Source organism: Kogia breviceps, chromosome 11 (assembly GCF_026419965.1).
Source record: "Kogia breviceps isolate mKogBre1 chromosome 11, mKogBre1 haplotype 1, whole genome shotgun sequence".
Classification (NCBI taxonomy): Eukaryota; Metazoa; Chordata; class Mammalia; order Artiodactyla; family Physeteridae; genus Kogia; species Kogia breviceps.
The window spans coordinates 12,659,243-12,681,324 of NC_081320.1; the positions used below are offsets into that span (position 1 = coordinate 12,659,243).

Sequence of the window (22,082 nt, forward strand, 5' to 3'; positions counted from 1 at the left end):
CTGCACAGTCCCTGGTGACAGTGAGAGATGGAAGTGAGACTAAGGAAGAGAAGATCAGGAAACCACCAAAGTATAATCCCAAACCCTCTGATTCTCCCGGAGTCTTCTTGACTCCATACGTTTCTCAGCTGCTGTCATTTCCTAGTGACGTCAAATAAGAAATTTTAAAAAGCAGAAGACTGAAAGTACATTTTTTTTAGATCCTCTGAGTTTCATTTTATAAGTGATTCAACATCAACTACCTTTATGGCATGCTTTCCAAAGTGTTCCCCCCGCCTTAACATTTTTTGTATATATGTATTTATTTATTATTGAAGTGTAGCTTATTTACAATGTTGTGTTAGTTTCAGGTGTACAGCAAAGTGATTCGGTTATACATATATATCTATATATATTCTTGTTTTTCCTATTCTTTTCCATTACAGTTTATTATTATTTCCATTATAGCTATTGAATATAGTTCCACCTCTTTTTTTTTTTTTTGCTGAGCCATGAGGCATTTTAGTTCCCCAACCAGGGATCAAACCCATGCCCCCTGCAGTGGAAGCACAGAGTTTAACCACTGGACCACCAGGGAAGTCACTTGTTTCCCCTCTTAACGTTTAATTAAAATATTTGCTCAGGGAGCTTCCCTGGTGGCACAGTGGTTGAGAATCTGCCTGCTAATGCAGGGGACACGGGTTTGGGCCCTGGTCTGGGAAGATCCCACATGCCGCAGAGCAACTAGGCCCGTGAGCCACAACTACTGAGCCTGCACGTCTGGAGCCTGTGCTCTGGCCGCAAAGAGGCCGCGATAGTGAGAGGCCCGTGCACCGCGATGAAGAGTGGCCCCTGCTTGCCACAACTAGAGAAAGCCCTCGCACAGAAATGAAGACCCAACACAGCCAAAAATATATTAATTAATTAATTAATTTTTAAAAATGTAACAAATGTTAAGTACAATTGGTGTCTTTAAAAAAAAAATTAAAGAAAAAAATATTTGCTCATAGGTGACTTACCATTCCTACAAAAGAGGCAGAAACTTTGAGCAGTCTAGGTTTAAAAAAAAAAGATAGGTACATAAATAGATACATTATATATAATGTAGCTCACATCTATCCAAAATGAAACAGTATCTCATTAGTTTAATTTCATAGTCAATATGCTATATATCTTACTGACTAGGACACTGGTCAAATGTAAATAATAATGTCAAAAAGTATACTGACAATAAGATACAATGGGATCCTAATTACGTTTGTTTTGCCACGACTCCTAATACAGATTGTCCTTAAATGTCAGTGTCACTTTTAAATAGCAAATTAAATAGCACATTGTTTGAGTAAGTCTTTGAGAATTTAGCTTCCTTCCAAAAAAAATGAATGACGTCATGGAACAAGTAATTTTATTTCACAGAAGAAGCTAGGAAACTTCTAGCACATAATGTTTTCTTAATTCAACAATCAGTTATTAAGGGTCTATGCCTCCGCTAAAGGGACAGAGGCCTCGACCGTGGCACCAGAGTTGAGCAAGTATTTCTCATCAGCACTCCGATGCCCCGGAAGGGGTTTCACCTCCTCAGCCCTGCCTGTGGACAGCTTCAGACCAGAGTACAGAACTGAAACTCATCAAGCTCATTGGCGTCCAATAGGCCTGCCCCTTCCCCAAGTTCAGGCCACTCATGACATCCTAAGATATCAGCTGCTTTTTTCTCAGCCTCCTTCATCTCTCTCAGAGCTCCACTGCCTTTCCTTTCTCTCTCAACATTTATCCATTCATCCAGCCAATATTTATGGAGCATGAGGTTCCATCCCTGGAGGTGAGCAAAACAGACATTGCTCCTGTCCCGGAAGTCCAGAGTCCAGCACTGCAAGAACACATCTAGCAAATAGTCACACAACTACATCGGAGTTACCAGCTGTGAAAGTACTATGAATAAAAGTAATATGAGATGATTATAAAGGAGCCTTCATCTACTTTGGGAGGTGTAGGAGGGAAGGAGCTAGGGCTGCTTTTCTGAGGATGGAGCTTTGCATTGGCATCTGAAAAACAGGTAGCAATTAACTGGCTGAAAGATGGGAAGGTGGTCCAGGCCCAGGGAGGAGAATTTGCCAAGACCCTCAGGAGGCAAGGAGTGTTATTTCTCTTTGCTTTTCCTAACTCTGAGTTACTCTTATAATTATCCCCAACTAAAGAGCTTGAGGGGTGGGTGGTGGGAACTGCATCTACAAGAAATGAAATTCTTGCAGGTGAACAATAGTTACCAGAAGTAAGTTCATGAAGGGGGTGGATTTCACATATGAGGATGTAGGATTTGGGGAGGTGTGGTCCTGACTGCCAACTACACCCTGGTACCCTTTCCTTCTTTCTTTTAGCACAAGAGCCATGCCCCTGCCCACTGGATCCATTGTTTTAGCAGGGCACAGGCCACCCAGCTTGAGACTACATTTCCCAGCTTCCTTTGCAGCTGTGGGGTGTCCACCTAAGTCCCAATGGGATTTAAGTGGAAATAAATGTTGCTTCCTTTAAGGGAGATTGCTTGTTTTCCCTCCCTGTGGCCACGTTTTTGTTTGTTTGCTTTGGCCATGCCACGTGGCATGTGGGATATTAGTTCCCCATCCAGGGATCGAACCCTTGCCCCCTGCAGTGGAAGCGTGGAATCTTAACCACTGGACCGCTAGCCAGGGAAGTCCCACCATGTTCTTTTCTGACAGAGAGAGTCCCTGGGTCACTGGGAAGCCTCTAGTGCAGAGTTACATCCCAGGTCAGGACTGTTCCAATGTGAGAGAAGTCCACTATAATCTTGTAGTTGGGGTTTCTTCAAGTTAGCCTGTCCCCTAATTAACACAGAAGCGGTTACCTTACTCAATTATTTTGTCTTTATAATACCAACCAAGACAAAAGTCATCACCGAAGTCATGATGGAAAAGATGAAGAAATTTGATTATGTAAAAATTTTGTAGGCTCTCAAACACCACAAGCCAAGTCAAATGCCAAAGGACAAAACTGGAAAACAGTTTTGCAGCATATGACAGATGAAAGGCTAACATCACATACATTTCATTAAATTTGTACTACCTATCAGGCACTGTGCTGAGCGCTTTATAAGGATTGTCCTGATTCAGGCTGAGTATAACCCTGTGAGGTAGGTGCAATACAGCACAGTGATTAATCAGGGGCTGCAAATTCACTGCTGACTTGCTGTGCGGCTTTGAGGAAGTGACCTAAAATGGGGATAATGGTACCTTCTTCCTAGGGCTGTTTATGAAAATTAGATGCGACAGCATTGCTGTGAACAGTGGGGCAGGTTGTGCCCTGCGTAAGGACAAGCTACTAAGGCAATAATTAGGTCTAATACTCAGCGCCGGCTCTCCAAGCCAGGTGCCCTAGTGCAGGGTGGTACCAGCTTGAGGGAGGGGTGCCTTTTTCTAATTTTCACAAAAGCACCGGTGGACTAGTGGCCATGAAATGAGATACTAGGAAATGCTCCCTGGGAAGACTAGCCAGTCAGTGGAGGAGCAATACGTGCAGTAAGTGTTCAGCACAAGTGAACGATTGTCATTAACATTGTTCTCATCCTCCTGATGAGAAAACGGAGGCTTAGAGAGGCTAAGTGATTTCTCTACTACAGAATGAAGAGATTCTTATAGATGCATGACAAAAAGGCAAATAATCCAACAAAAATATGCAAAGGACACTGTTCACAGAAAAAAAAAAGATACACAAAATTACTCATAATTAAAGAAGTGAAAGCTAAAAAAATAAATGAGACATGTTTCATCTCTCAGATTAGTAAACATTGGTTATATTCAGTCTCGAAAAAAGCTGTGAGGAAACTATCTCTTTCACTGTTGATGGGCCTGTAACTCATCTCATGAGGCTTCTTCCTACCCAGAGTTTCAGAAAAAAGGGATGCCTTAAATACTCAGGGTTTCTTATATACACACTGCTATATATAAAATAGATAATCAACAAGGACCTACTGTATAGCACTGGGAACTCTACTCAATACTCTGTAATAACCTATATGGGAAAAAAATCAGAAAAAGAGTGGATATATGTATACGTATAACTGAACCACTTTGCTGTACACCCGGAACTAACACAACATCATAAATCAACTATACCCCAATATAAAATAAAAATTAAATTAAAAAATATACTCATGGTTTCGGATCTAGGAGAACTGCCAACTGACCCTGGACATGGGCAACCTTTCACCAGTCAGCAATTCATCACTACCAAGGTTTTCTCTGAGGTTTTCACGTTTCTTTTAAGTTTAGTTACCAAGAAATTTTTATTATTTCAGTGCTTAAAAAAAAGAGTGCTTCATTGTATACTTTGTATTGGATTTACCTTGGCTTTGGGGTGATAAGGTGTAAACTTTTGAAATAATTGCCTTTAAAAAGGCAACAAAGCAAAAAACGTTAACATGAGTGTTTAAAATTATTCTATGTTGGGACTTCCCTGGTGGTGCAGTGGTTAAGAATCCACCTGCCAGTGCAGGGACACGGGTTCGAGCCCTGGTCCAGTAGGACCCCACATGCTGTAGAGCAACTGAGCCCGTGTACCACAACTACTGAGCCTTTGCTCTAGAGCCCGGAGCCAAGACTACTGAGCCTGCGTGCTGCAATTACTGAAGCCCGCATGCCTAAAGCTCGTGCTCTGCAACAAGAGAAGACATCGCAATGAGAAGCCCACCCACTGCAACAAAGAGTAACCCCCGCTTGCTGCAACTAGGGAAAGCCTGCGCACAGCAACGAAGACCCAACACAGGCATAAATAAATAAATAAACAAATACATTTTAAAAATAAAATAAAATAATTCTACGTAAATCAGTCCTCCTCTTGCCTCTTAACAGAGACTGCACACGTCATTTAATCTTTTATTGAAGACTCAGGGTCATCACTGATGAAAATCAATAACTGTCATCTTGAATATAAAAAATAGAACTGTAAACATACTAGAAGAAAACATTATTTTATAATCTCAGAATAGGGAAGACCTGACAACTATGACACAAATTCTAGAAGCCTTAACGAAGATATTGACATTTGATATTATAAAAATGATACCTGCATGGTAAAAACAAAAACAAAAACAAAAACAAAAATATCACTGAAAAAAGTCAAAAGAGAATACTGGGAAAAAACGTTGTAACTCATATTACAGACAAAGGGCTCAATCTCCCCAAAATATATGGAGCTCTTTAGAAATTGATAAGAAAATTATTAATATCTTAAAGGAAAGTATTATCACAACTCCCACAGAACCAACTTCCAACCTAATTACTTCCTTTCTGTTGTTGTTTTTCCTTAGCTGGGGGTACCTTGAGGGCAGAAACTCTATTTCTTTTGCCTTGTACAGGACCTGGCACATCTTTGTCACCCCATTAGCTTTTTTGCTAATTTAAGAAGTTTCATATGTTATATATTGCATTTGCAACCATTTTGCCAGATACTCTCTCCCCAAATAAGATTGGTCCAAATAATGATCTACAAGGGGAAACCTCATATTTTAATTTTTCCATCAGGGAAGTGTCCATTTACCTTTACTTTGTGTTTCTGATCTGTGCCTTATCCATGATCAAAGGCAGTACACTTCATTCCCAGGTTTATCAATTCAGAAACTAAATAATAGGCAATGATAAAAACTATCATTTATTGACTGCCTAGTGTTTTACACACATTATCACATTCAATCCTTGGAACAATTTTAGTATTGTCATCAACCTTTTATACATGAGAAAATGATGATGTAGAGATTTAAGTAGTTCTTTAGCTGGTGGTGTTACTCCCTAAGCTTAATAAGCAGCTAAGCTGTGATCAGAACTGAAGTTTCTCCTACTACAGAAACAAGAGAGCTGAAACATTTTGCTCTATTGCCGAAAAAGCCTCTGAGGCCCTTTGTCAGAGGTTCATGGAGGCTGTGCTTTTTCTTTTTCTTTCTTGTTTTTTTTAAAATATTTATTTATTTGGTTGCTCTGGGTCTTAGTTGAGGCAGGTGGGCTCTTTAGTTGCGGCTCATGGGTTCCTGAGTTGCAGCACGTGGGCTCCTTAGTTGGGGCATTCGAACATTTAGTTGCAGCATGTGGGATCTAGTTCCCTGACCAGGGATCGAACCTGGGCTCCCTGCATTGGAAGCTTGGAGTCTTACCCACTGTGCCACCAGGGAAGTCCCAGAGGCTCTGCTTTAGAAGGGCAGATCCAACTAGCATCCCACAATGACTTGTGCCCTCTGTATTCAAGTTCACTCCATTTTCACCTCTCAACTCAAATAAGAAGATTTTCTTTTCTCCCCAAACCACCTCTTTGTTCCCCCAAATATACAAAGAAATAGACCCACAGACATAGAAAACAAACTTATAATTACCAAAGGGGAAGGGGAGGGAAGGATAAATTTGGAGTTTGGGATTAAAATATACACCTTACTATATACAAAATAGTTAACCAACAAGAACCTATTGTATAGCACAGGGAACAATACTCAATATCTTGTAATAACTTATAATGGAAAAGAATCTAAAAAGAGAATAGATACATATATATGTATATATGTATAACTGAATCACTTTGCTGTACACCTGAAACTAACACAACATCATAAGTCAACTATATTTCAATGAAAATTTCTTTAAAAACCCACAGAATATATATATTAACACATTCATATGAGGTGATCCTGATTATTCCCACATCTTGTATCTCAACTTCCCGCCTCTGACCCTCCATTTCTGAGGGATGCTACAGGCACGTGTTTGCTAGTCATGGCTCTTCACGTCATCTCCAAATGGAGATAAGGTCAAGGACTCCTATCATTTGAAAAAGACTTTGATTGATTCTGACACTTCTCTCCGATCTCCCCAACTTGAGAATCATTGCTTTATCACTTATGCGTATCTATAAAGGACTGTTTTTCCTCATTTTTAAAGTTTATTTTTAATATATTTATTTATTTATTTTTGGCTGTGTTGGGTCTTCGTTGCTGCGCGTGGGCTTTCTCTCTAGTTGCCGCGAGGGGGGGCTACTCTTCGTTGCGGCGCACGGGCTTCTCACTGTGGTGGCTTCTCTCGTTGTGGAGCTCAGGCTCTAGGTGCGCCGGCTTCAGTAGTGGGGGTGTGTGGGCTCAGTAGCTGTGGCTCGCGGGCTCTAGAGCGCAGGCTCAGTAGATAGGGCGCATGGGCTTAGTTGCTCCGCGGCATGTGGGATCTTCCCGGACCAGGGATCGAACCCACGCCCCCTGCATTGGCAGGCGGATTCTTAACCACTGTGCTACCAGGGAAGTCCCTCATTTTTAAAGTTTTGAGCAGGTGATTATGCTCCCAAACTCAAGTGTTAGGATCATTAGGGGTGGAGATTAAGAAGTGCAGAGCCTGCGGGCATCCTACCCTAGAGACTCAGACTCCACCGGGTGGAGCCAAGGAATCTGCATTTTAAAAGGCTCCCTTGGTCACTCTGCCACAGGACAGGGAAGCACTGGTTGGAAAATTGAGTCAGTCCAGCTTTTCCAATTTCCGCCCTGGCTGGGTAGATCTAGAGTCAGGAGGCAGCCGTGGGGTCAAGGTTGTCATGAACATTGTCGTCATAACCATCACCCTTGAAAACCATCTATAGAGTGCCTATTACCTATGAGAGGCAGTTACCAACCTCAGAAAGTAGAAGCAAAGCAAAGGGCTCTAGGAAAGAAAGGCTGTGGGAACTGGAATGAGAAGAATGAATCTGGGTTCAACTGGAGGTTGGTTAAGAAGGGGTGCAGTAAGTCAGCAAAATACATCTGGTGCAAAGATTTTCTACATAATGGAGTCTAGCAAACTGAGGAAGCCACTGATATTGTAAAACCAGCTAATCTCTGTGTGTTTGTCAGACACGGGCTGAATTAAGACCATGGTTACATCCTCACCTGTCAACGCATACATCTGAAGAAGAGAACTGGGTTTTAAGTTTATTGACCCATTTATGGCAAACCGGGATAAGGCTTGGGAGCAATGCATTGGGCCAAGCTTGGAGGGTACGAGGACCGTGGCTGGTTAACAAGAGAATGGACTCCCTTCCTTCAGGCCCGGTAGCCAAAACTATTCATCTTGTGTACAGTGGGGAACCCTTGGCCACAGAAAATTGGCAAGGAAAACTGGCAAGAAGATTCCAGGAGGCAATTAAACTTGTCCCTTGTATTAAGCATAGGTCCCTGAAGTCTCAGTCTTTTCAAATTTGTGAAGTGTAGGGCAGTGACTGCTGCTTCATACTGAAGTTCCACTCCTGTCTTTTCAAGATAGGAGAAGAATTAAGTCTTTCTAGAAGAAAATTCTATCTTCATGGACATCATATGCATGATTGGGTGAGGATCTGCCAATTAGCATATCTTTAGATAAGTTTTGCTCATTTGAAAGCCTAATTTATCCTTGAAGGACAAGCTTCTTTCTGTATTGCCAAGCAAGATAAAGTGACCTTGCGGACTATAAACCAGTAGCCTGGGTGCCCTGGGTCCCTTGGTCCTCTGGGTGGGAAACATCTCCTTGTCTGAAGCTATGTGGGAGGAGAAATTCATGGTTTACCAGGTTTGCCTGGAGCCAGGGTCAGGGTCTGTCATACTCAATAAGTATTTCTTGAATAAATGAACCTGGTTATAAACTCACCTGAAATACTTGCTGAAAGTATTTTGCAGGGATGAGGAAACACTTGACAGGGTTGGTAAAAAGGATTTTATAAGCATGATCCAGCGACAGTAGTTAGGGCCCAAGAAATCCCTTCTCTCTATTCCTTTTTGGATAACATCTTGGATTACGTCTTCACAAATTTATAATGGATCCTAATGATTCCTTCAGGTGGCTTCTTGAATCAAACATTTTGGAATAAAAGTTAGCCATACCTATCAAAAGGGGCAATTAAATACCATTTTCCATTCCCATGTAAACATACAGAAGCTGCAATTCTTCGTGCTGGATAGAAAAAGTTCAAAAAACAGAATTTGTTTTACTAATGTAGAACTTTGTCTTAATCTTTTTTTTTTTAAATCGAAGTATAGTTAATTTACAATGTTCCATTTATCTTTTTTTTTTTTACAATGTTGTTCTTAATCTTAACTTAAAAATAAACATCATTGGGGCTTCCCTGGTGGCGCAGTGGTTGAGAATCCGCCTGCCGATGCAGGGGACACGGGTTCGTGCCCCGGTCCGGGAAGATCCCACATGCCGCGCAGCGGCTGGGCCCGTGAGCCATGGCTGCTGAGCCTGTGCATCCGGAGCCTGCGCTCCGCAAAGGGAGAGGCCACAACAGTGAGAGGCCCGCATACCGAAAAAAAAAAAATAAAAAAATAAAAATAAACATCATTAAACCGAACATCACTTTGCTACTAAACTGATCATAAGTCGTACAGTTCTTACTGAGGAATTTATTTTCAGGTTTGAATCTTTGTTAATGAAATTAAGTTTACTGTTACTTGTATTACCGTTAATGAAATTAAGTTTACTGTTATTTTTAATTTTTTTGAAATTTAACATTATTTAAGGCATCAATTTTATCAGCAGTATTAATGAACAAAATTCATTTACATTGTTTACCCTCTATCTATGGCAGCATATATATATATATATCACTTTATATCTATATAGATATATAGATATATGGATATACACTTAATTTGCAGTAGTGCTATATGGTTTTGCTTCCAAATAATAGAATTTAAAAGTTGAATCAATTAAAAGAGAAATATTAAGTCGTAATTAGCATAGTGGGTTAGAATCATGAAGAGGATAACAGAAGGACTGGATTTAGGGGAAACACTGAGTGCAGAGCCAGTGTGGAGTGGAGACCAGGCTGGCCAACAGGATGCGAGCTGCCTCTCCTAGGATCACACGTGCCATGCTATGGAGTTTACGCTTTATCCTAAGAGCAATGGGAGCCACTAAAGACTTGTAAGTGTCATGACGAGATTTGCTCTTCTACAAAATCATTATGGTGTAGAGAGAGGATTAGAAGTGACAAAATTAAAATGATATGTGACTAGCTATTCATTTATCCAGGAAAACAAATTGAAACACTTTTGAGATATCGTTTTGGGCTTTCAAGATTGGCAAAATAAAAAGACTTGAAAACAAATTGAAACACTTTTGAGATATCGTTTTGGGCTTTCAAGATTGGCAAAATAAAAAGATTTGAAGACATCCAGCATTAGCAAAGAGGAAGGTAAGTAAGCATCCAGGATGAATTGCTGGTGGTTCAAAGTGGGGTATCTTCTGGCAGAGCAACTTGTCAGAATTAACCATTTAAAGGTACGTACTCTTTGCAAAATCAGCTACGAAGTTACTATCATAAGTAAATTAAGCCTTGTTTTTTTTTTTTTTTTTTTTAAGAAAGGAAATAATCCAGAGATCATCTAAAATACGTTAAACTCAAAATATTGCTAACAGGTATGGAGGGGCACCAACAAATTAGAACGGACACAGGCTACAAACCACCCACGCACAACCATACTGGTGGGTCTCCACTGAACACCCCATGAAGGGGAACACCAGGAGGACAAAATGAGGTAGACACGTGGACATATGGGCTGCTTTGGAAAGTCCTCCAAAACATATTAATGAAAGTAGAAGGTGCAGAGTCATGTGAATAGCATGGATTCAGGTTTTAAAGACATATAGCTGTGCAATCTGTGAAATATGTGAAATACGTGAAAACATTTTCTGGAGGAAAGCATAAGAAACTGATAGCAAGTGGTTGCCTTTGGTAAGATGGACCACGTAAAAAGAGGGGGTAGGAGGTTGTAGGGGTGAGATTTCCAACTTCCGTTTTACATCGTTTAATGCTTTTTAATTTATTCAAGTGACAAATGATAATTGAGCAGGCCCCAATGTCAGGCACTGAACTAGGCACTCGGGAAATACTAGAGGAGGGAAATAGAGCTGAGGGCTTCCGGCCTGTGCTCCTCAGCTAGACTGCCTGGCTGTGAATCGGCTTTGAATCCTGGCTGCACACTTAGAAGCTGGGAGACCACAGTTAAATGACTTAACCTCTCTCTCTGTTGCTTCATCTGTAGAATGCAGACTAACAGTTCTTATTTCACAGAATTGCTATAAGAAGTAAACGAGATAACACATGCAAGGTGCTTAGCACCATGCCAGGCATTTAGTACCTGTTCCTTAATTGTAAGCGTTCAAAGAAAAGTGAGCCACAAAAGACACGGTCCCCGGGCTCAGAGAACATCCAGTATAGTGGGTGGCTGAACTGCAGAGGAGTTGGGTTATTGGAAACGAGGGTCCAGAGACTTGGATGGACCATCCAAGCAGATGCTGGAGCCATCCAGCAAGATAGCAGGGCTTGAGGGCCTTCTTGCCCTGAGGTGGGAGGAGTTGGGGGAAACGCAGCCTCAGGACACCATGGGAAGATCCCAGCAGAGCCAGGATTCATTCAACGCAGGGAGACGTCCTACAAGAGTTGAAGACACTCTGGGAGCCGGGTCTGGAGTACAAGGAAGGGTCTGAGAAGTTAGCTGAGGAGGCTCAAGAATGGGGCTAGGGCTTCCCTGGTGGCGCAGTGGTTGAGAGTCTGCCTGCCAATGCAGGGGACACGGGTTCGAGCCCTGGTCTGGGAAGATCCCACATGCCACGGAGCAACTGGGCCCGTGAGCCACAACTACTGAGCCTGAGCGTCTGGAGCCTGTGCTCCGCAACAAGAGAGGACGCGATAGTGAGACGCCCGCGCACCACGATGAAGAGTGGCCCCCGCTTGCCACAACTAGAGAAAGCCCTCACACAGAAACGAAGACCCAACACAGCCAAAAAAATTAAAATACACATAAATAAAATTTTTAAAAAAGAATATTGTATTAAAAAAAGAAAGAATGGGGCTAATCAGCTAGAACTGGAGGCCAGGAAGCATTCCAGAGGATTGGGGAGGGGAGAGTGAGGCCACAGGAAGAGGTGTAAAGTTCAAGCAGGGGAGTGATGTATTAATAACTTTGTTCAAAGGAATTGTTGGATCACTATTGTTTGGGCTGTTAATTTTTTCTTTTATTTTTCTGGATTAAGTACCTGGAACTTCTGTGGTATCCTCAGAGGCTTCAGCCTACAAGAATCCTAAGGATGCATCCTTTTTGCTACACGTCCTGTGCCTAATGTTGGCAGTAGGAAGAAGGCCATGAGCCTTGGGGGTCAGCTGGCTTGTGGCCCTGTGGTCCCTGGGCTATGCCCTTGCTCTGAGCCTCCCTGGGTTTGATTTTGGCCCCTCACTCTGTATTTGCAGCTCATTCCAGGCTTCCCTGACTCCCAGGTGGCTGCGTAGGGGAACCGGCAGGGGCTATTAGGCCAATGTCAACATGAAGGGCTTACAAGGGAACCGTATTCTTTGAACAGAAGACAAATGCTGGACTTCCCTTGTGGCACAGAGGTTAAGAATCCGCCTGCCAATGCAAGGGACACGGGTTCGATCCCTGGTCAGGGAAGCTCCCATATGCCGTGGAGCAACTGATCCAGTGCGCCACAACTACTGAGCCTGTGCTCTGGAGCCGCAAGCCACAACTACTGAGCCCGTGCACCTAGAGCCCGTGCTCCACAACAAAAGAAGCCACCTCAATGAGAAGCCCACGCACCGCAATGAAGAGCAGCCCCCTCTCGCGGCAACTAGACAAAGCCCACGTGCAGCAACGAAAATCCAATGCAGCCAAAAATAAAGAAAAAAAAAATGATCCAGCTCAAATACTGTGAAGACAAATGCTGAGTTGGTGGAAAACCTGCTCTCCTAGGGGAAAGAGTTGCCTCAGTTTCCCACCAGCACTTACGTTCAGTAAGTAGAGCCCTACACGTTTGTTAAAGGAGCAAACAGACAGCACCTCTGGGTTCTACTTCAATCTGCAAGTCGCAGCCTTTGAGGTAGGGACTGGGAGTGGACAGAGGCTCTTCAGTGTGTTCCTCACTAATGACACTACCAGCTCCAAAATGAGAGCCAATTAAGTGATCAGAAGTTGGAAAAAGTAAGGAATGAGATAGTGGGCCCAGTTCCCGTTGGTGCAATATCTTTTCTTCCATAATCCATCCCTCTTCACCAAAACAGTGAGTGCACAGATTAATCTTACATATTTTAGCCTACGTGATAGAGTTATTCTCACCTCATTTTTCCAAACGCCGTATTCTCCGATTACAACTTGAGTTTTCTTGCTTTCTTTTCTCACCTCTTCTGGTTCCTTTTTCATCTCCACTTGCACCCAGAGTTTGGTTTTTACCTTACTCTGATTTCTTGTTTCATAAAGGCCAAACTGTCTTACATCTATTGAAGACAAAAAAGCAGATATTGGGCTTCCCTGGTGGCGCAGTGGTTGAGAATCCGCCTGCCAATGCAGGAGACACGGGTTCGTGCCCTGGTCCGGGAAGATCCCACATGCCGCGGAGCGACTAAGCCCGTGAGCCATGGCCGCTAGGCCTGCGCGTCCGGAGCCTGTGCTCCGCAACGGGAGAGGCCACAACAGTGAGAGGCCCGCATACCAAAAAAAAAAAAAAAAAAAAAAAGCAGATATTTTCTAAAATGTTCTTTCCATTACTCTAGTAAATGATTTTCAGAGTTGGACTTTTTCTGTACATCTGAGCAATGCTTCTATTCTTTTTTGCTATAGAAATTCTTCCCAGGTCTCAACGTTCCATTTTGTGTGTGTGTGTGTGTGTGTGTGTGTGTGTGTGTGTGTGTGTTTACTCATCCTTGAATGGGCTTATTTATATTCCAACATGGCATTTGTAAGTAGTCATTTCTTAATTCAACAGGTATGAATTTTTCAAAAATTGATATATGTTTGTCCTCTGGTGGGCAAGGTCTTTCAAAAACTGAATTACATATAAGGATTCATCTTCAAAGGGCCTCTGATTTATGAGAAGAGGTAAGATAGGTATAATAACTACAGTGCAAGGTAGAAAGCCAGGTGGGAGACATGGGTGGAGTTCATAATTTCTGCTTGTGGCCTTTTTCATAGATGATACAAAGTAAACCATGATGCTGAAATTGGGAAGGACTGACTCTGTTCACAGTTCAATGTTGTTCTAAGTCACAGCCATTAGGAATTAAGACCACTGAGGCTATTTCCAATTTATATTACCTTTTTCTTCCTCAGTAAATATGAAAAATACTGGCAAACACTAATGTGACAAGGTTTCTATGATGCTATCAATCAATGAGTGTAAGGAATTTTACATTCTGTTACAGTGTTTGTTACAAAATGACTACATTCCATCATAAATCACTGTTGTTGCTCAAAGAAGCCTCAAGAATATTACCAAATGTCAGTGGAAAATAAACGAGATGTTTTCTTTGGGTTGAATAATTTCTCAAAATGTTTTATTTTCCAGTGATGAAAACATGTAACAGTGTACCATTGTTTCACACTGGCATAGATACATTAATCAATTGCCTCGATTATATTCTTTTGTGAAAAGGCAATTTGACAAAACGTTATTATTATAGGAAACTTAAATTTTAAGCATAGGGTTTTTTTTTATTTTATTTATTTATTTTTGGCTGTTTCGGGTCTTCGTTGCTGCACGCGGGCTTTCTCTAGTAGCGGCCAGCGGGGGCTACTCTTCATTGCAATGCGCAGGCTTCTCACTGTGGCGGCTTCTCTTGTTGCGGAGCGCGGGCTCTAGGCGCGCGGGCTTCAGTAGTTGTGGCGTGCAGGCTCAGTAGTTGTGGTTCGCGGGTTCTGGAGCGCAGGCTCAGTATTTGTGGCGCACGGGCTTAGTTGCTCCGCAGCATGTGGGATCTTCCCGGAACAGGGCTCGAACCTGTGTCCCCTGCATTGGCAGGCGGATTCTTAACCACTGCGCCACCAGGGAAGCCCCACGAACTGCTTTTTAAATTCAATTTTTTAAAAATGGGGATTTAAAATACTATTTTAACTTTGAATTAAAAACTCAGATTATAACCAATGATAGTTTTAAGCTTATCTAATTAATATGTGATTTTAAAATAGAAAAGAGTATAACTTCCAAACCCCTAGAGGGGGTGTCCACCTCACAGATCCCTATCTGGATAAATGCTGTAACAAAGGCAAGGAGACGCTAGGTGGCTCCATGATTTTTAAATAAAATTAAAGTCCGCAAAAGATAATGAATGCATAGTCAAGGAACAAAATATCTCTACTGGGCTGAACCTTTAACCCAAACAAGAAACAATAATCTTCAATCATGGTCGCTCACTCAGAATAATTTGGAGTATAGGGTTAAGAGTTAAAAAAAAAAAAAAATCCTTCAAGACCGCAAAGTATATATGGGTAAGCAATTTGCTAAAAAATAAGGGAAGGCATTATATTATATTCTTAAGGACATCAATTACTAAGGGCGAGATGGTTTCAAATTTTTCCTAATTTACTGCCATCTAGCTTGCCAGCTCTTCTTGTGGACTTTCTCTTTTTAGTTTAAATTTACGAAAAAAATTTAAATTGGGGCATTATAACTTATTAAAAATTGTTTTCCAATTTCCTTCCTTATAGCTGTCACCCTTATTAACATCGCAAGAGAAATAGCAAAACAAAAAAGCTTCGTTTGGGCTATTTGGGAAGGAAAACAAAAGCACAGTGCTTATCTAAACTAGGAAACCTAACTCAAAATACAACTAGGGTAAACACTATTCTATTCTATATCATCTGCAAGGAGATTGAAAGAAATTGCGTGACAAGAATTCCTTTCCGGTTACACAAAAGACGAGAAAAATACATCTGAAGTGTGATTTGCATTTTAGGAATCAAAATTTGCTCGTTAAATGTCTCTGGATTTCATTTTTTACGAAGTGAGGTAACAGAAGACGATCATTTTCCTGAAAGTATATAACTAACTTTGTCCTGAAAATAAATGCGGGGTGGTGGAGGGGAGGGGTTTCCGAATTATTAAATATTCTAAACTATCAGTCTGCAATTGACTAATAGAAAAAAATCTACCCCCCCCTCCCTTAAACGAGAATCTCAGACCGGTCACTTCTTAAGAACATATTTAGGAATCGTTTTAATTGTAAAAGAAACAGTTTTCTTATCGTTGTTCGGGGCCAGTAAGTAATGATCGCGTGGCACGTGGGGTCCACACAGTACTTCACTGGTTTTGTTTGTTTTTCCAGGCAGGAGCCGCATTTGAAAACTTACAAAAGTAGAGGGCAAGTCCTCTACCGTAATTCGTGAAGACCGTTTTTGTAAATGAGCGCTTCTCGCACAGTTTAAATTACAGTTGGCTTTAAAATGCTAATTCCGAACCCCCTTATTTCAATGTCTTTGAAAACGTTCACCCTTCTGTTTTGAAAGACAACAAATCACACGAAAAGACTGCGCAAACCTGACCTAAATGAACATGTTTCCCAAATGTGAACGAACCTATCGTTATGTTTAGAGACGTGGTTTGAGAAATTAAAAACCGATTTCAGTCCCCCCTTCAAAGACTTCCCCAGGAGAAGGGGACACACCAAGGGTGCTCTTTACTATCTTTCGTATACCCCCAAAGACTTGTAAATCACGTCTATTATTTTCGACTGTGAGCCGATCGGTCGAGACCGGACGTGAATCCGGCAACTCGATGACAAAAGGTGTAGCTCCAGGTCGAAATACCAAAGGGGGCCAGGCAGGTGGCCTGAGCGGCCACCCAGAGTTAACTTACAGACTTTATAGAAAACAGTAGTACCGTCTCGGTGATCTTCTCTTTGTTTTGATATTCGTTATTTTATTTCGTTATTGTCTGAGGACACGGTGGTTAGGAACGGGGAGCGGGTTCGCTCGAATCCTGCAGGCGCCAACCTCCTCCGGCTCCCCTGGTCCCCGGGGCTCCCCGGGCCCGGCGAGGAGGGGCTGCAGGGGCGGGGCGGGGCGGGGCGGGCGGCGCGAGGTTTCCGCGCGCTCGGCCGGGGCGCGCGGGCAGGTGGGGCGTGGCGAGCCGCGGCCCGCGGGCCGCCGCCCAGCCCCGGGACCTGCCCGGGAGGAGCCGCGCTGCCGACGGTTATAAGAAGCCGGCCTGTCGGCGCTCCGCGCGCACCCTCCCCCGCCCAGAACACCGGTCGCCCAGGCAGGGCCGAGGCGGGGCCGCAGGGTTGGCCCCCAAAGGGATGCTCTCGCCCGAGCGGCGAGATCAGCCCCGCTCGCCCCTCGCCGCCGCCGCCGCGCCGCACCCGCCGACGGTCGCCGACATGGCTCTCTACTGCGGCGACAACTTCGGCGTGTACTCGCAGCACGGCCTGTCCCCGGCCGCCGCCGCCCCGGCCGCCCCCACGGCCGCCAGGGCGCCCTACGGTCTGGCCGACTATGCCGCGCCGCCGGCCGCAGCCGCCAACCCCTACCTGTGGCTCAACGGGCCGGCCGTGGGCGGTCCCCCTGCCGCCGCCGCGTACCTGGGCGCCCCGCCGCCGCCGCCGCCGCCGCCGCCCCCCGGGGGCGCGCCCGGGCCCTTCCTGCAGCCGCCGACCGCCGCCGGCACCTTCGCCTGCGCGCAGCGGCCCTTCGCGCAGCCCGCGGCCGCAGCGCCCGCCTCGCCCGCCGGGCCCGCGGCTCCCGGGGAGCTGAGCTGGCTGTCCATGGCCAGCCGCGAGGACCTGATGAAGATGGTGCGGCCGCCCTACTCGTACTCGGCGCTCATCGCCATGGCCATCCAGAGCGCGCCCGAGCGTAAGCTCACGCTCAGCCATATCTACCAGTTCGTGGCCGACAGCTTCCCCTTCTACCAGCGCAGCAAGGCCGGCTGGCAGAACTCCATCCGCCACAACCTGTCGCTCAACGACTGCTTCAAGAAGGTGCCCCGCGACGAGGATGACCCAGGTGAGGGCGGACAGGTGCTTCCCGGGCGGTCCCTTACCCCTGCCCACCGCCCCCTCCCCCACAACAACTCACACACACACGCAGAGACTGGCCAGTTAGGGTTAAAGGTAAAGAACCTGAATCCTCAAGCAGAGAGTCGACCCTGGGTGATGTTCATCAGGCCGTTGGAAGGGCCGGTCGAGTTGCAGGGAGCTGGATTAGGAGTAAGAACACGGGTGGGCTCTCAGCTAAGGGATGGCTGTAAAGATTCAGATGAGCTGAGAATCCCATCACATTTCACGAGAGAGGTGGGGAGAGACCGGGAGCTGGAACACGCTGTCCGTAGATGTACTTCCTCCTGCCTCGGGTTCCAGAGAGACTCGCTGTGCCCTTCGTGGGACACGTACTGTCCCTACCTTAAGAGATGATTCGGGATGGTGGCACGGGCCTCGCGAGACGGGGGTTGAGGGATCAGGGAGCTTGAGCTGGGTCCTGCAGATTATGGTTTGGGAACCTTATGTATTTAGAAATGTAAAAATGAAAACCCCAAGTTTGCTTCGTTCGGATCTAACCCCGGGGGTGAGGAGGGCTGGGTTACCATGGCGTGGTAGTGGTTTCCCTCTTACCTGAGGAGGGAGGTGGAGAAAAGCTCGAAAATGAGAGAAACGGAATCTTACCTGAGGTTTTCAGAAGGAGCCCAGGACTAGGGGTGTGAGGGGAGTAGTCGTGATAGGAAAAAGGGAAGAGAAAACTGTTTCAGTTGCCCTCTACAGAGATCCAGGATTCTGTGTAAATTATGTGAATGCTCTGGAGTATTTGTACCTGAAGTCATTCTAGAGTAGTTCTTTCCAATTGAAATACAGTGCATCCCACACGTGGTTGTGAATTGTCTTGTAGCCACGTGAAAAAAGTGAAAAGAAGCTGGTGAAAATGTTTTTTAATTTTTAAAGTAAGCTGAAATATCGTTTCAGCATATAACAAATATAAAAAATTATCAGTAATCTGCTTTCCATTATTCGTTTGGTACTAAGTCTCCACAATCCTGTGTGTGTTTTACACCACATCTCACTTGGGACTAGCCACCTTTCAAGTGCTCAGCAGCCACGTTTGGCTAGTGGTTACTGTACTGGACAGAGCATGCAGTTCTAGAAGATACATCTTCCAGATTTGGCTTCTAAATCATCTGAGATGATGATGTCAATTGTCATGTATACTCCTCGACTTTCTAAAAAGGTCGAGGATCTCTAGCCAGTGTCTTTTCAAAGCTTTTGGTACCAGGACTTCCCTGGAGGGCCGGTGGTTAAGACTCGGAGCTTCCACTGCAAGGCGCACAGGTTTGATCCCTGATCCAGGGAACTCAGATCCAGCATGCCGCGCGGAGTGGCCCAAAAAAAAGCTTTTGGTACCAAGGTGACACAGTATAAATATCCTGATAGATGCAGGTATTGTTATTTAGATGGTAGGTATGTGAATAAGTTTTTTTTCTTCAACTACTTGCAGAAAATGTGTAGGTGGAGGTAATGGATATGGGGGAGTGTGTGCTAGTAGTTAAGAATGCTGAGTCTAGAGCCAGCCTGCTTAAATGCTGGCCCTACCGTTGCTAACTGGAAAGATGGCAGGTTGCGAACCAATCTGCACCTCAGTTTCCCCATCTGAAAAATGGAGACAATAATACTGCCTGTCTCCCTCTGTGAGGAGTAACTGAAGTTATCCATGCAGAGAACTCACTACAGGATAAGCGCTTTACAGTATTTGCAAATGCCAAAGATTCTTTTTACCAGAAGTGAAAAAAGCTGTTGGGAGATAAAATCCTCCAAGATGATAGATCATTTTTCCTTCCATTGTGCTCAAAAGTGAGGGAAATTTTCTAAGCAGAAGACTAGCATTGCATGCATTAAATGGGGCCCTGATCTCTGAGACTGGCCGGGTGGAGGAAGAGCTTGGAAGAGATGCAGGGGTGCCTCCTGCCCTAGGCAAGGAAGGGGTGTGGAGCCTCCTTGTACTCCAAATATATGCCATCCAAGGCGTTGTTAAATCAGTCAATTCCCCAGTAATAACCTGATTTTGTTCGGCAAGGCAGAGGGTTGGGTATTGAAGGTTGCCTTTTTCCAGTGGAGTATTTTGGCGGGGGAGGCAAGTATTGCACCCTTTCAGCAAGTGATAGCAGATGCTGTTTTTTCACTCACTCACTATGGTGTGGCTACTTTGCGAGATCTATCATTTAACCCTCACAGCCAATCTGTGAGGTGTACTGTTCTTATCCCTATCTTTATAGATAAATGAGGCTCAGTTAGTGCCATCTCCCACAAAAGGATGCATTTAAACAGCAGAGTGGTTTGAGCATCTCTGTCAGAGTTTCACGAGAGCCTGCGCACCAGCCCCGTATCAGATGTGAAGCTGAGGACGTGAGCCTGAACCGCGTCCTCCCCTAACTCAGCTTTCTTTCTCATCTCCATAGGGAAAGGTAATTACTGGACCCTGGATCCAAACTGTGAGAAAATGTTTGACAATGGGAACTTCCGTCGGAAGCGAAAGCGCCGCTCGGAAGCCAGCAGCACCCCTACGGTGGCCGTGGGGACGTCAAAATCAGAAGAAGGGCTCTCCCCGGGACTGGGGTCTGGAGTGGGTGGGAAGCCGGAAGGAGACAGCTCCCCGGCGTTGCTGAGGCCCTCTCAGTCCCCAGAGCCTCCCGAGGGCACCAAGAGCACCACCTCCTCCCCAGGAGGGCCCGTGCTCTCCTCCACCCCTTGCCTGAATAGCTTCTTCAGCAGCCTCAGCACGCTAAGTGTAAACAGCGGTGGGAGCACCGAGCGAGTGCTCCCGGGCAGCCGCCCCCTAGGGATCCAGGGGACCCAGGTGCCCTCAGGCGGCGCGTTCCCCCCCAGCTCAGTCCCGGAGGCCTCGCCAGACACCTTGCAGCTGAGTCACAGCACCAGCAATGGCAGCAGCCAGAGATCTTCCTACTACAACCCCTTCCCTGCCGGCACCAGCGGGGGACCAAGCAGCCCCTTCAGCACCCCTTTCTACAACTTCAGCGTGGTCAACAGCCTCATCTACCCCCGGGAGGGCTCCGAGGTATAGACCCCCCACTTCCCAGACTTGACTGTGGACATCTGAAATCTTGTGGAAAATGCAGATTCCAAGGCAGTAGGTCTGGGGCAAGAACTGAGACTCCGCATTTCCGAAGCTCCCGGCTGAGCCTGCGGTCCACTGACCACACTTGGAGTAGCGTGGATGCCGTAGGTAACTCTTTCTACAACCCCGGCGAACTTTGACAGGTTTCTCTGGAGAGAAATCCAGCTCGCTCTGTTCTGGGATCATACCCGTGAGCCCTGTGAGGGCGTGGACCATGTGTGTTTGTTCATCACTGTATGTCAGGGTCACAAGCTCAAAGGGGTCCAGGGACCGGCTACAAAAACAAGTGAATTAAGTTATTGGGTCGGAAAAAAGTAACAGTTGGCACTGGAAGCAGTTGGGAGCGGTTGGGACCTTAGAGCTGAAGTCTGCTGTGGGCAGCTGGTTATCTCCTGCTTGACAGCATTCTGATTTTTCTAGAAAAGTCAGAGACCTGGACTTTTTTTTTTTTAATTTTTTTGTTTTTATAAATTTATTTATTTTTATTTTTGGCTGAGTTGGGTCTTCATTGCTTCACGCAGGCTTTCTCTAGTTGCAGCGAGAGGGGGCTACTCTTCGTTGCGGTTGCGCGGGCTTCTCGTTGCGGTGGCTTCTCTAGTTGCGGAGCACGGGCTCTAGGCGCACGGGCGGGCTTCAGTAGTTGTGGCACGTGGGGTCAGTAGTTGCAGCTCGCGGGCTCTAGAGTGCAGGCTCGGTAGTTGTGGAGCATGGGCTTAGTTGCTCCGTGGCATGCGGGATCTTCCTGGACCAGGGCCCGAACCTGCGTCCCCTGCGTTGGCAGGCAGATTCCCAACTGCTGCCTCACCAGGAAAGCCCAGAGACCTGCATTTTTATAGGAAGCCTCCATTTGTCTTCTTTGTATCTATTGAGAGTTTTTCGAATACTGTGCTAGGAAGCACCACAAATCCTTGAGCTCTATGCAGCTCACAGATCACCTCTGTTTATGCTCAGTGTCAGGTACATGGCAGATACTAATAGCAATAGAACCGCCCAAGCACACACTGTGTGCCGGGCACTGTTCTAGATACTTGACATATATTAGCTCATTTAATCCTCACAACAACCTCGGGAGAGAGGTATTGTAACTCTCCTTCAGTTTTTGTGTGAGGGCAGTGAACTGCCAAGAAGTTAGTTAACTTGCCCAAGGCCATACAGATAGTAAGTCATGGACCCAGGATCCAGTTCTGGTGGTTTTTTTTTTTTTTTTGTATGTGTGTGTTTGTGTGTTTTA

At 45.1% G+C, this 22,082-nt stretch overlaps 1 protein-coding gene across 1 annotated transcript; it reads left to right on the plus strand.

Annotated features, from left to right (window-relative positions):
- Window positions 1–17,097: 17,097 nt before the first annotated feature.
- On the plus strand, window positions 17,098–20,803 carry FOXI3 (forkhead box I3). Its single transcript, XM_059079362.2, has 2 exons — window positions 17,098–17,737; window positions 20,175–20,803. Exons 1-2 carry the CDS (start codon window positions 17,113–17,115, stop codon window positions 20,795–20,797), a joined length of 1,248 nt encoding a protein of 415 aa, XP_058935345.1. The 5' UTR covers window positions 17,098–17,112; the 3' UTR covers window positions 20,798–20,803.
- The last annotated feature ends 1,279 nt before the right edge of the window (window positions 20,804–22,082 follow it).

Coding starts and splice junctions, on each gene's coding strand:
- FOXI3 (XM_059079362.2), top strand. CDS start 17,113: ATGGCTCTCTACTGCGGCGACAACTTCGGCGTGTACTCGCAGCACGGC. Junction 17,738..20,174: donor CCGCGACGAGGATGACCCAG/GTGAGGGCGGAC, acceptor TCATCTCCATAG/GGAAAGGTAATTACTGGACC.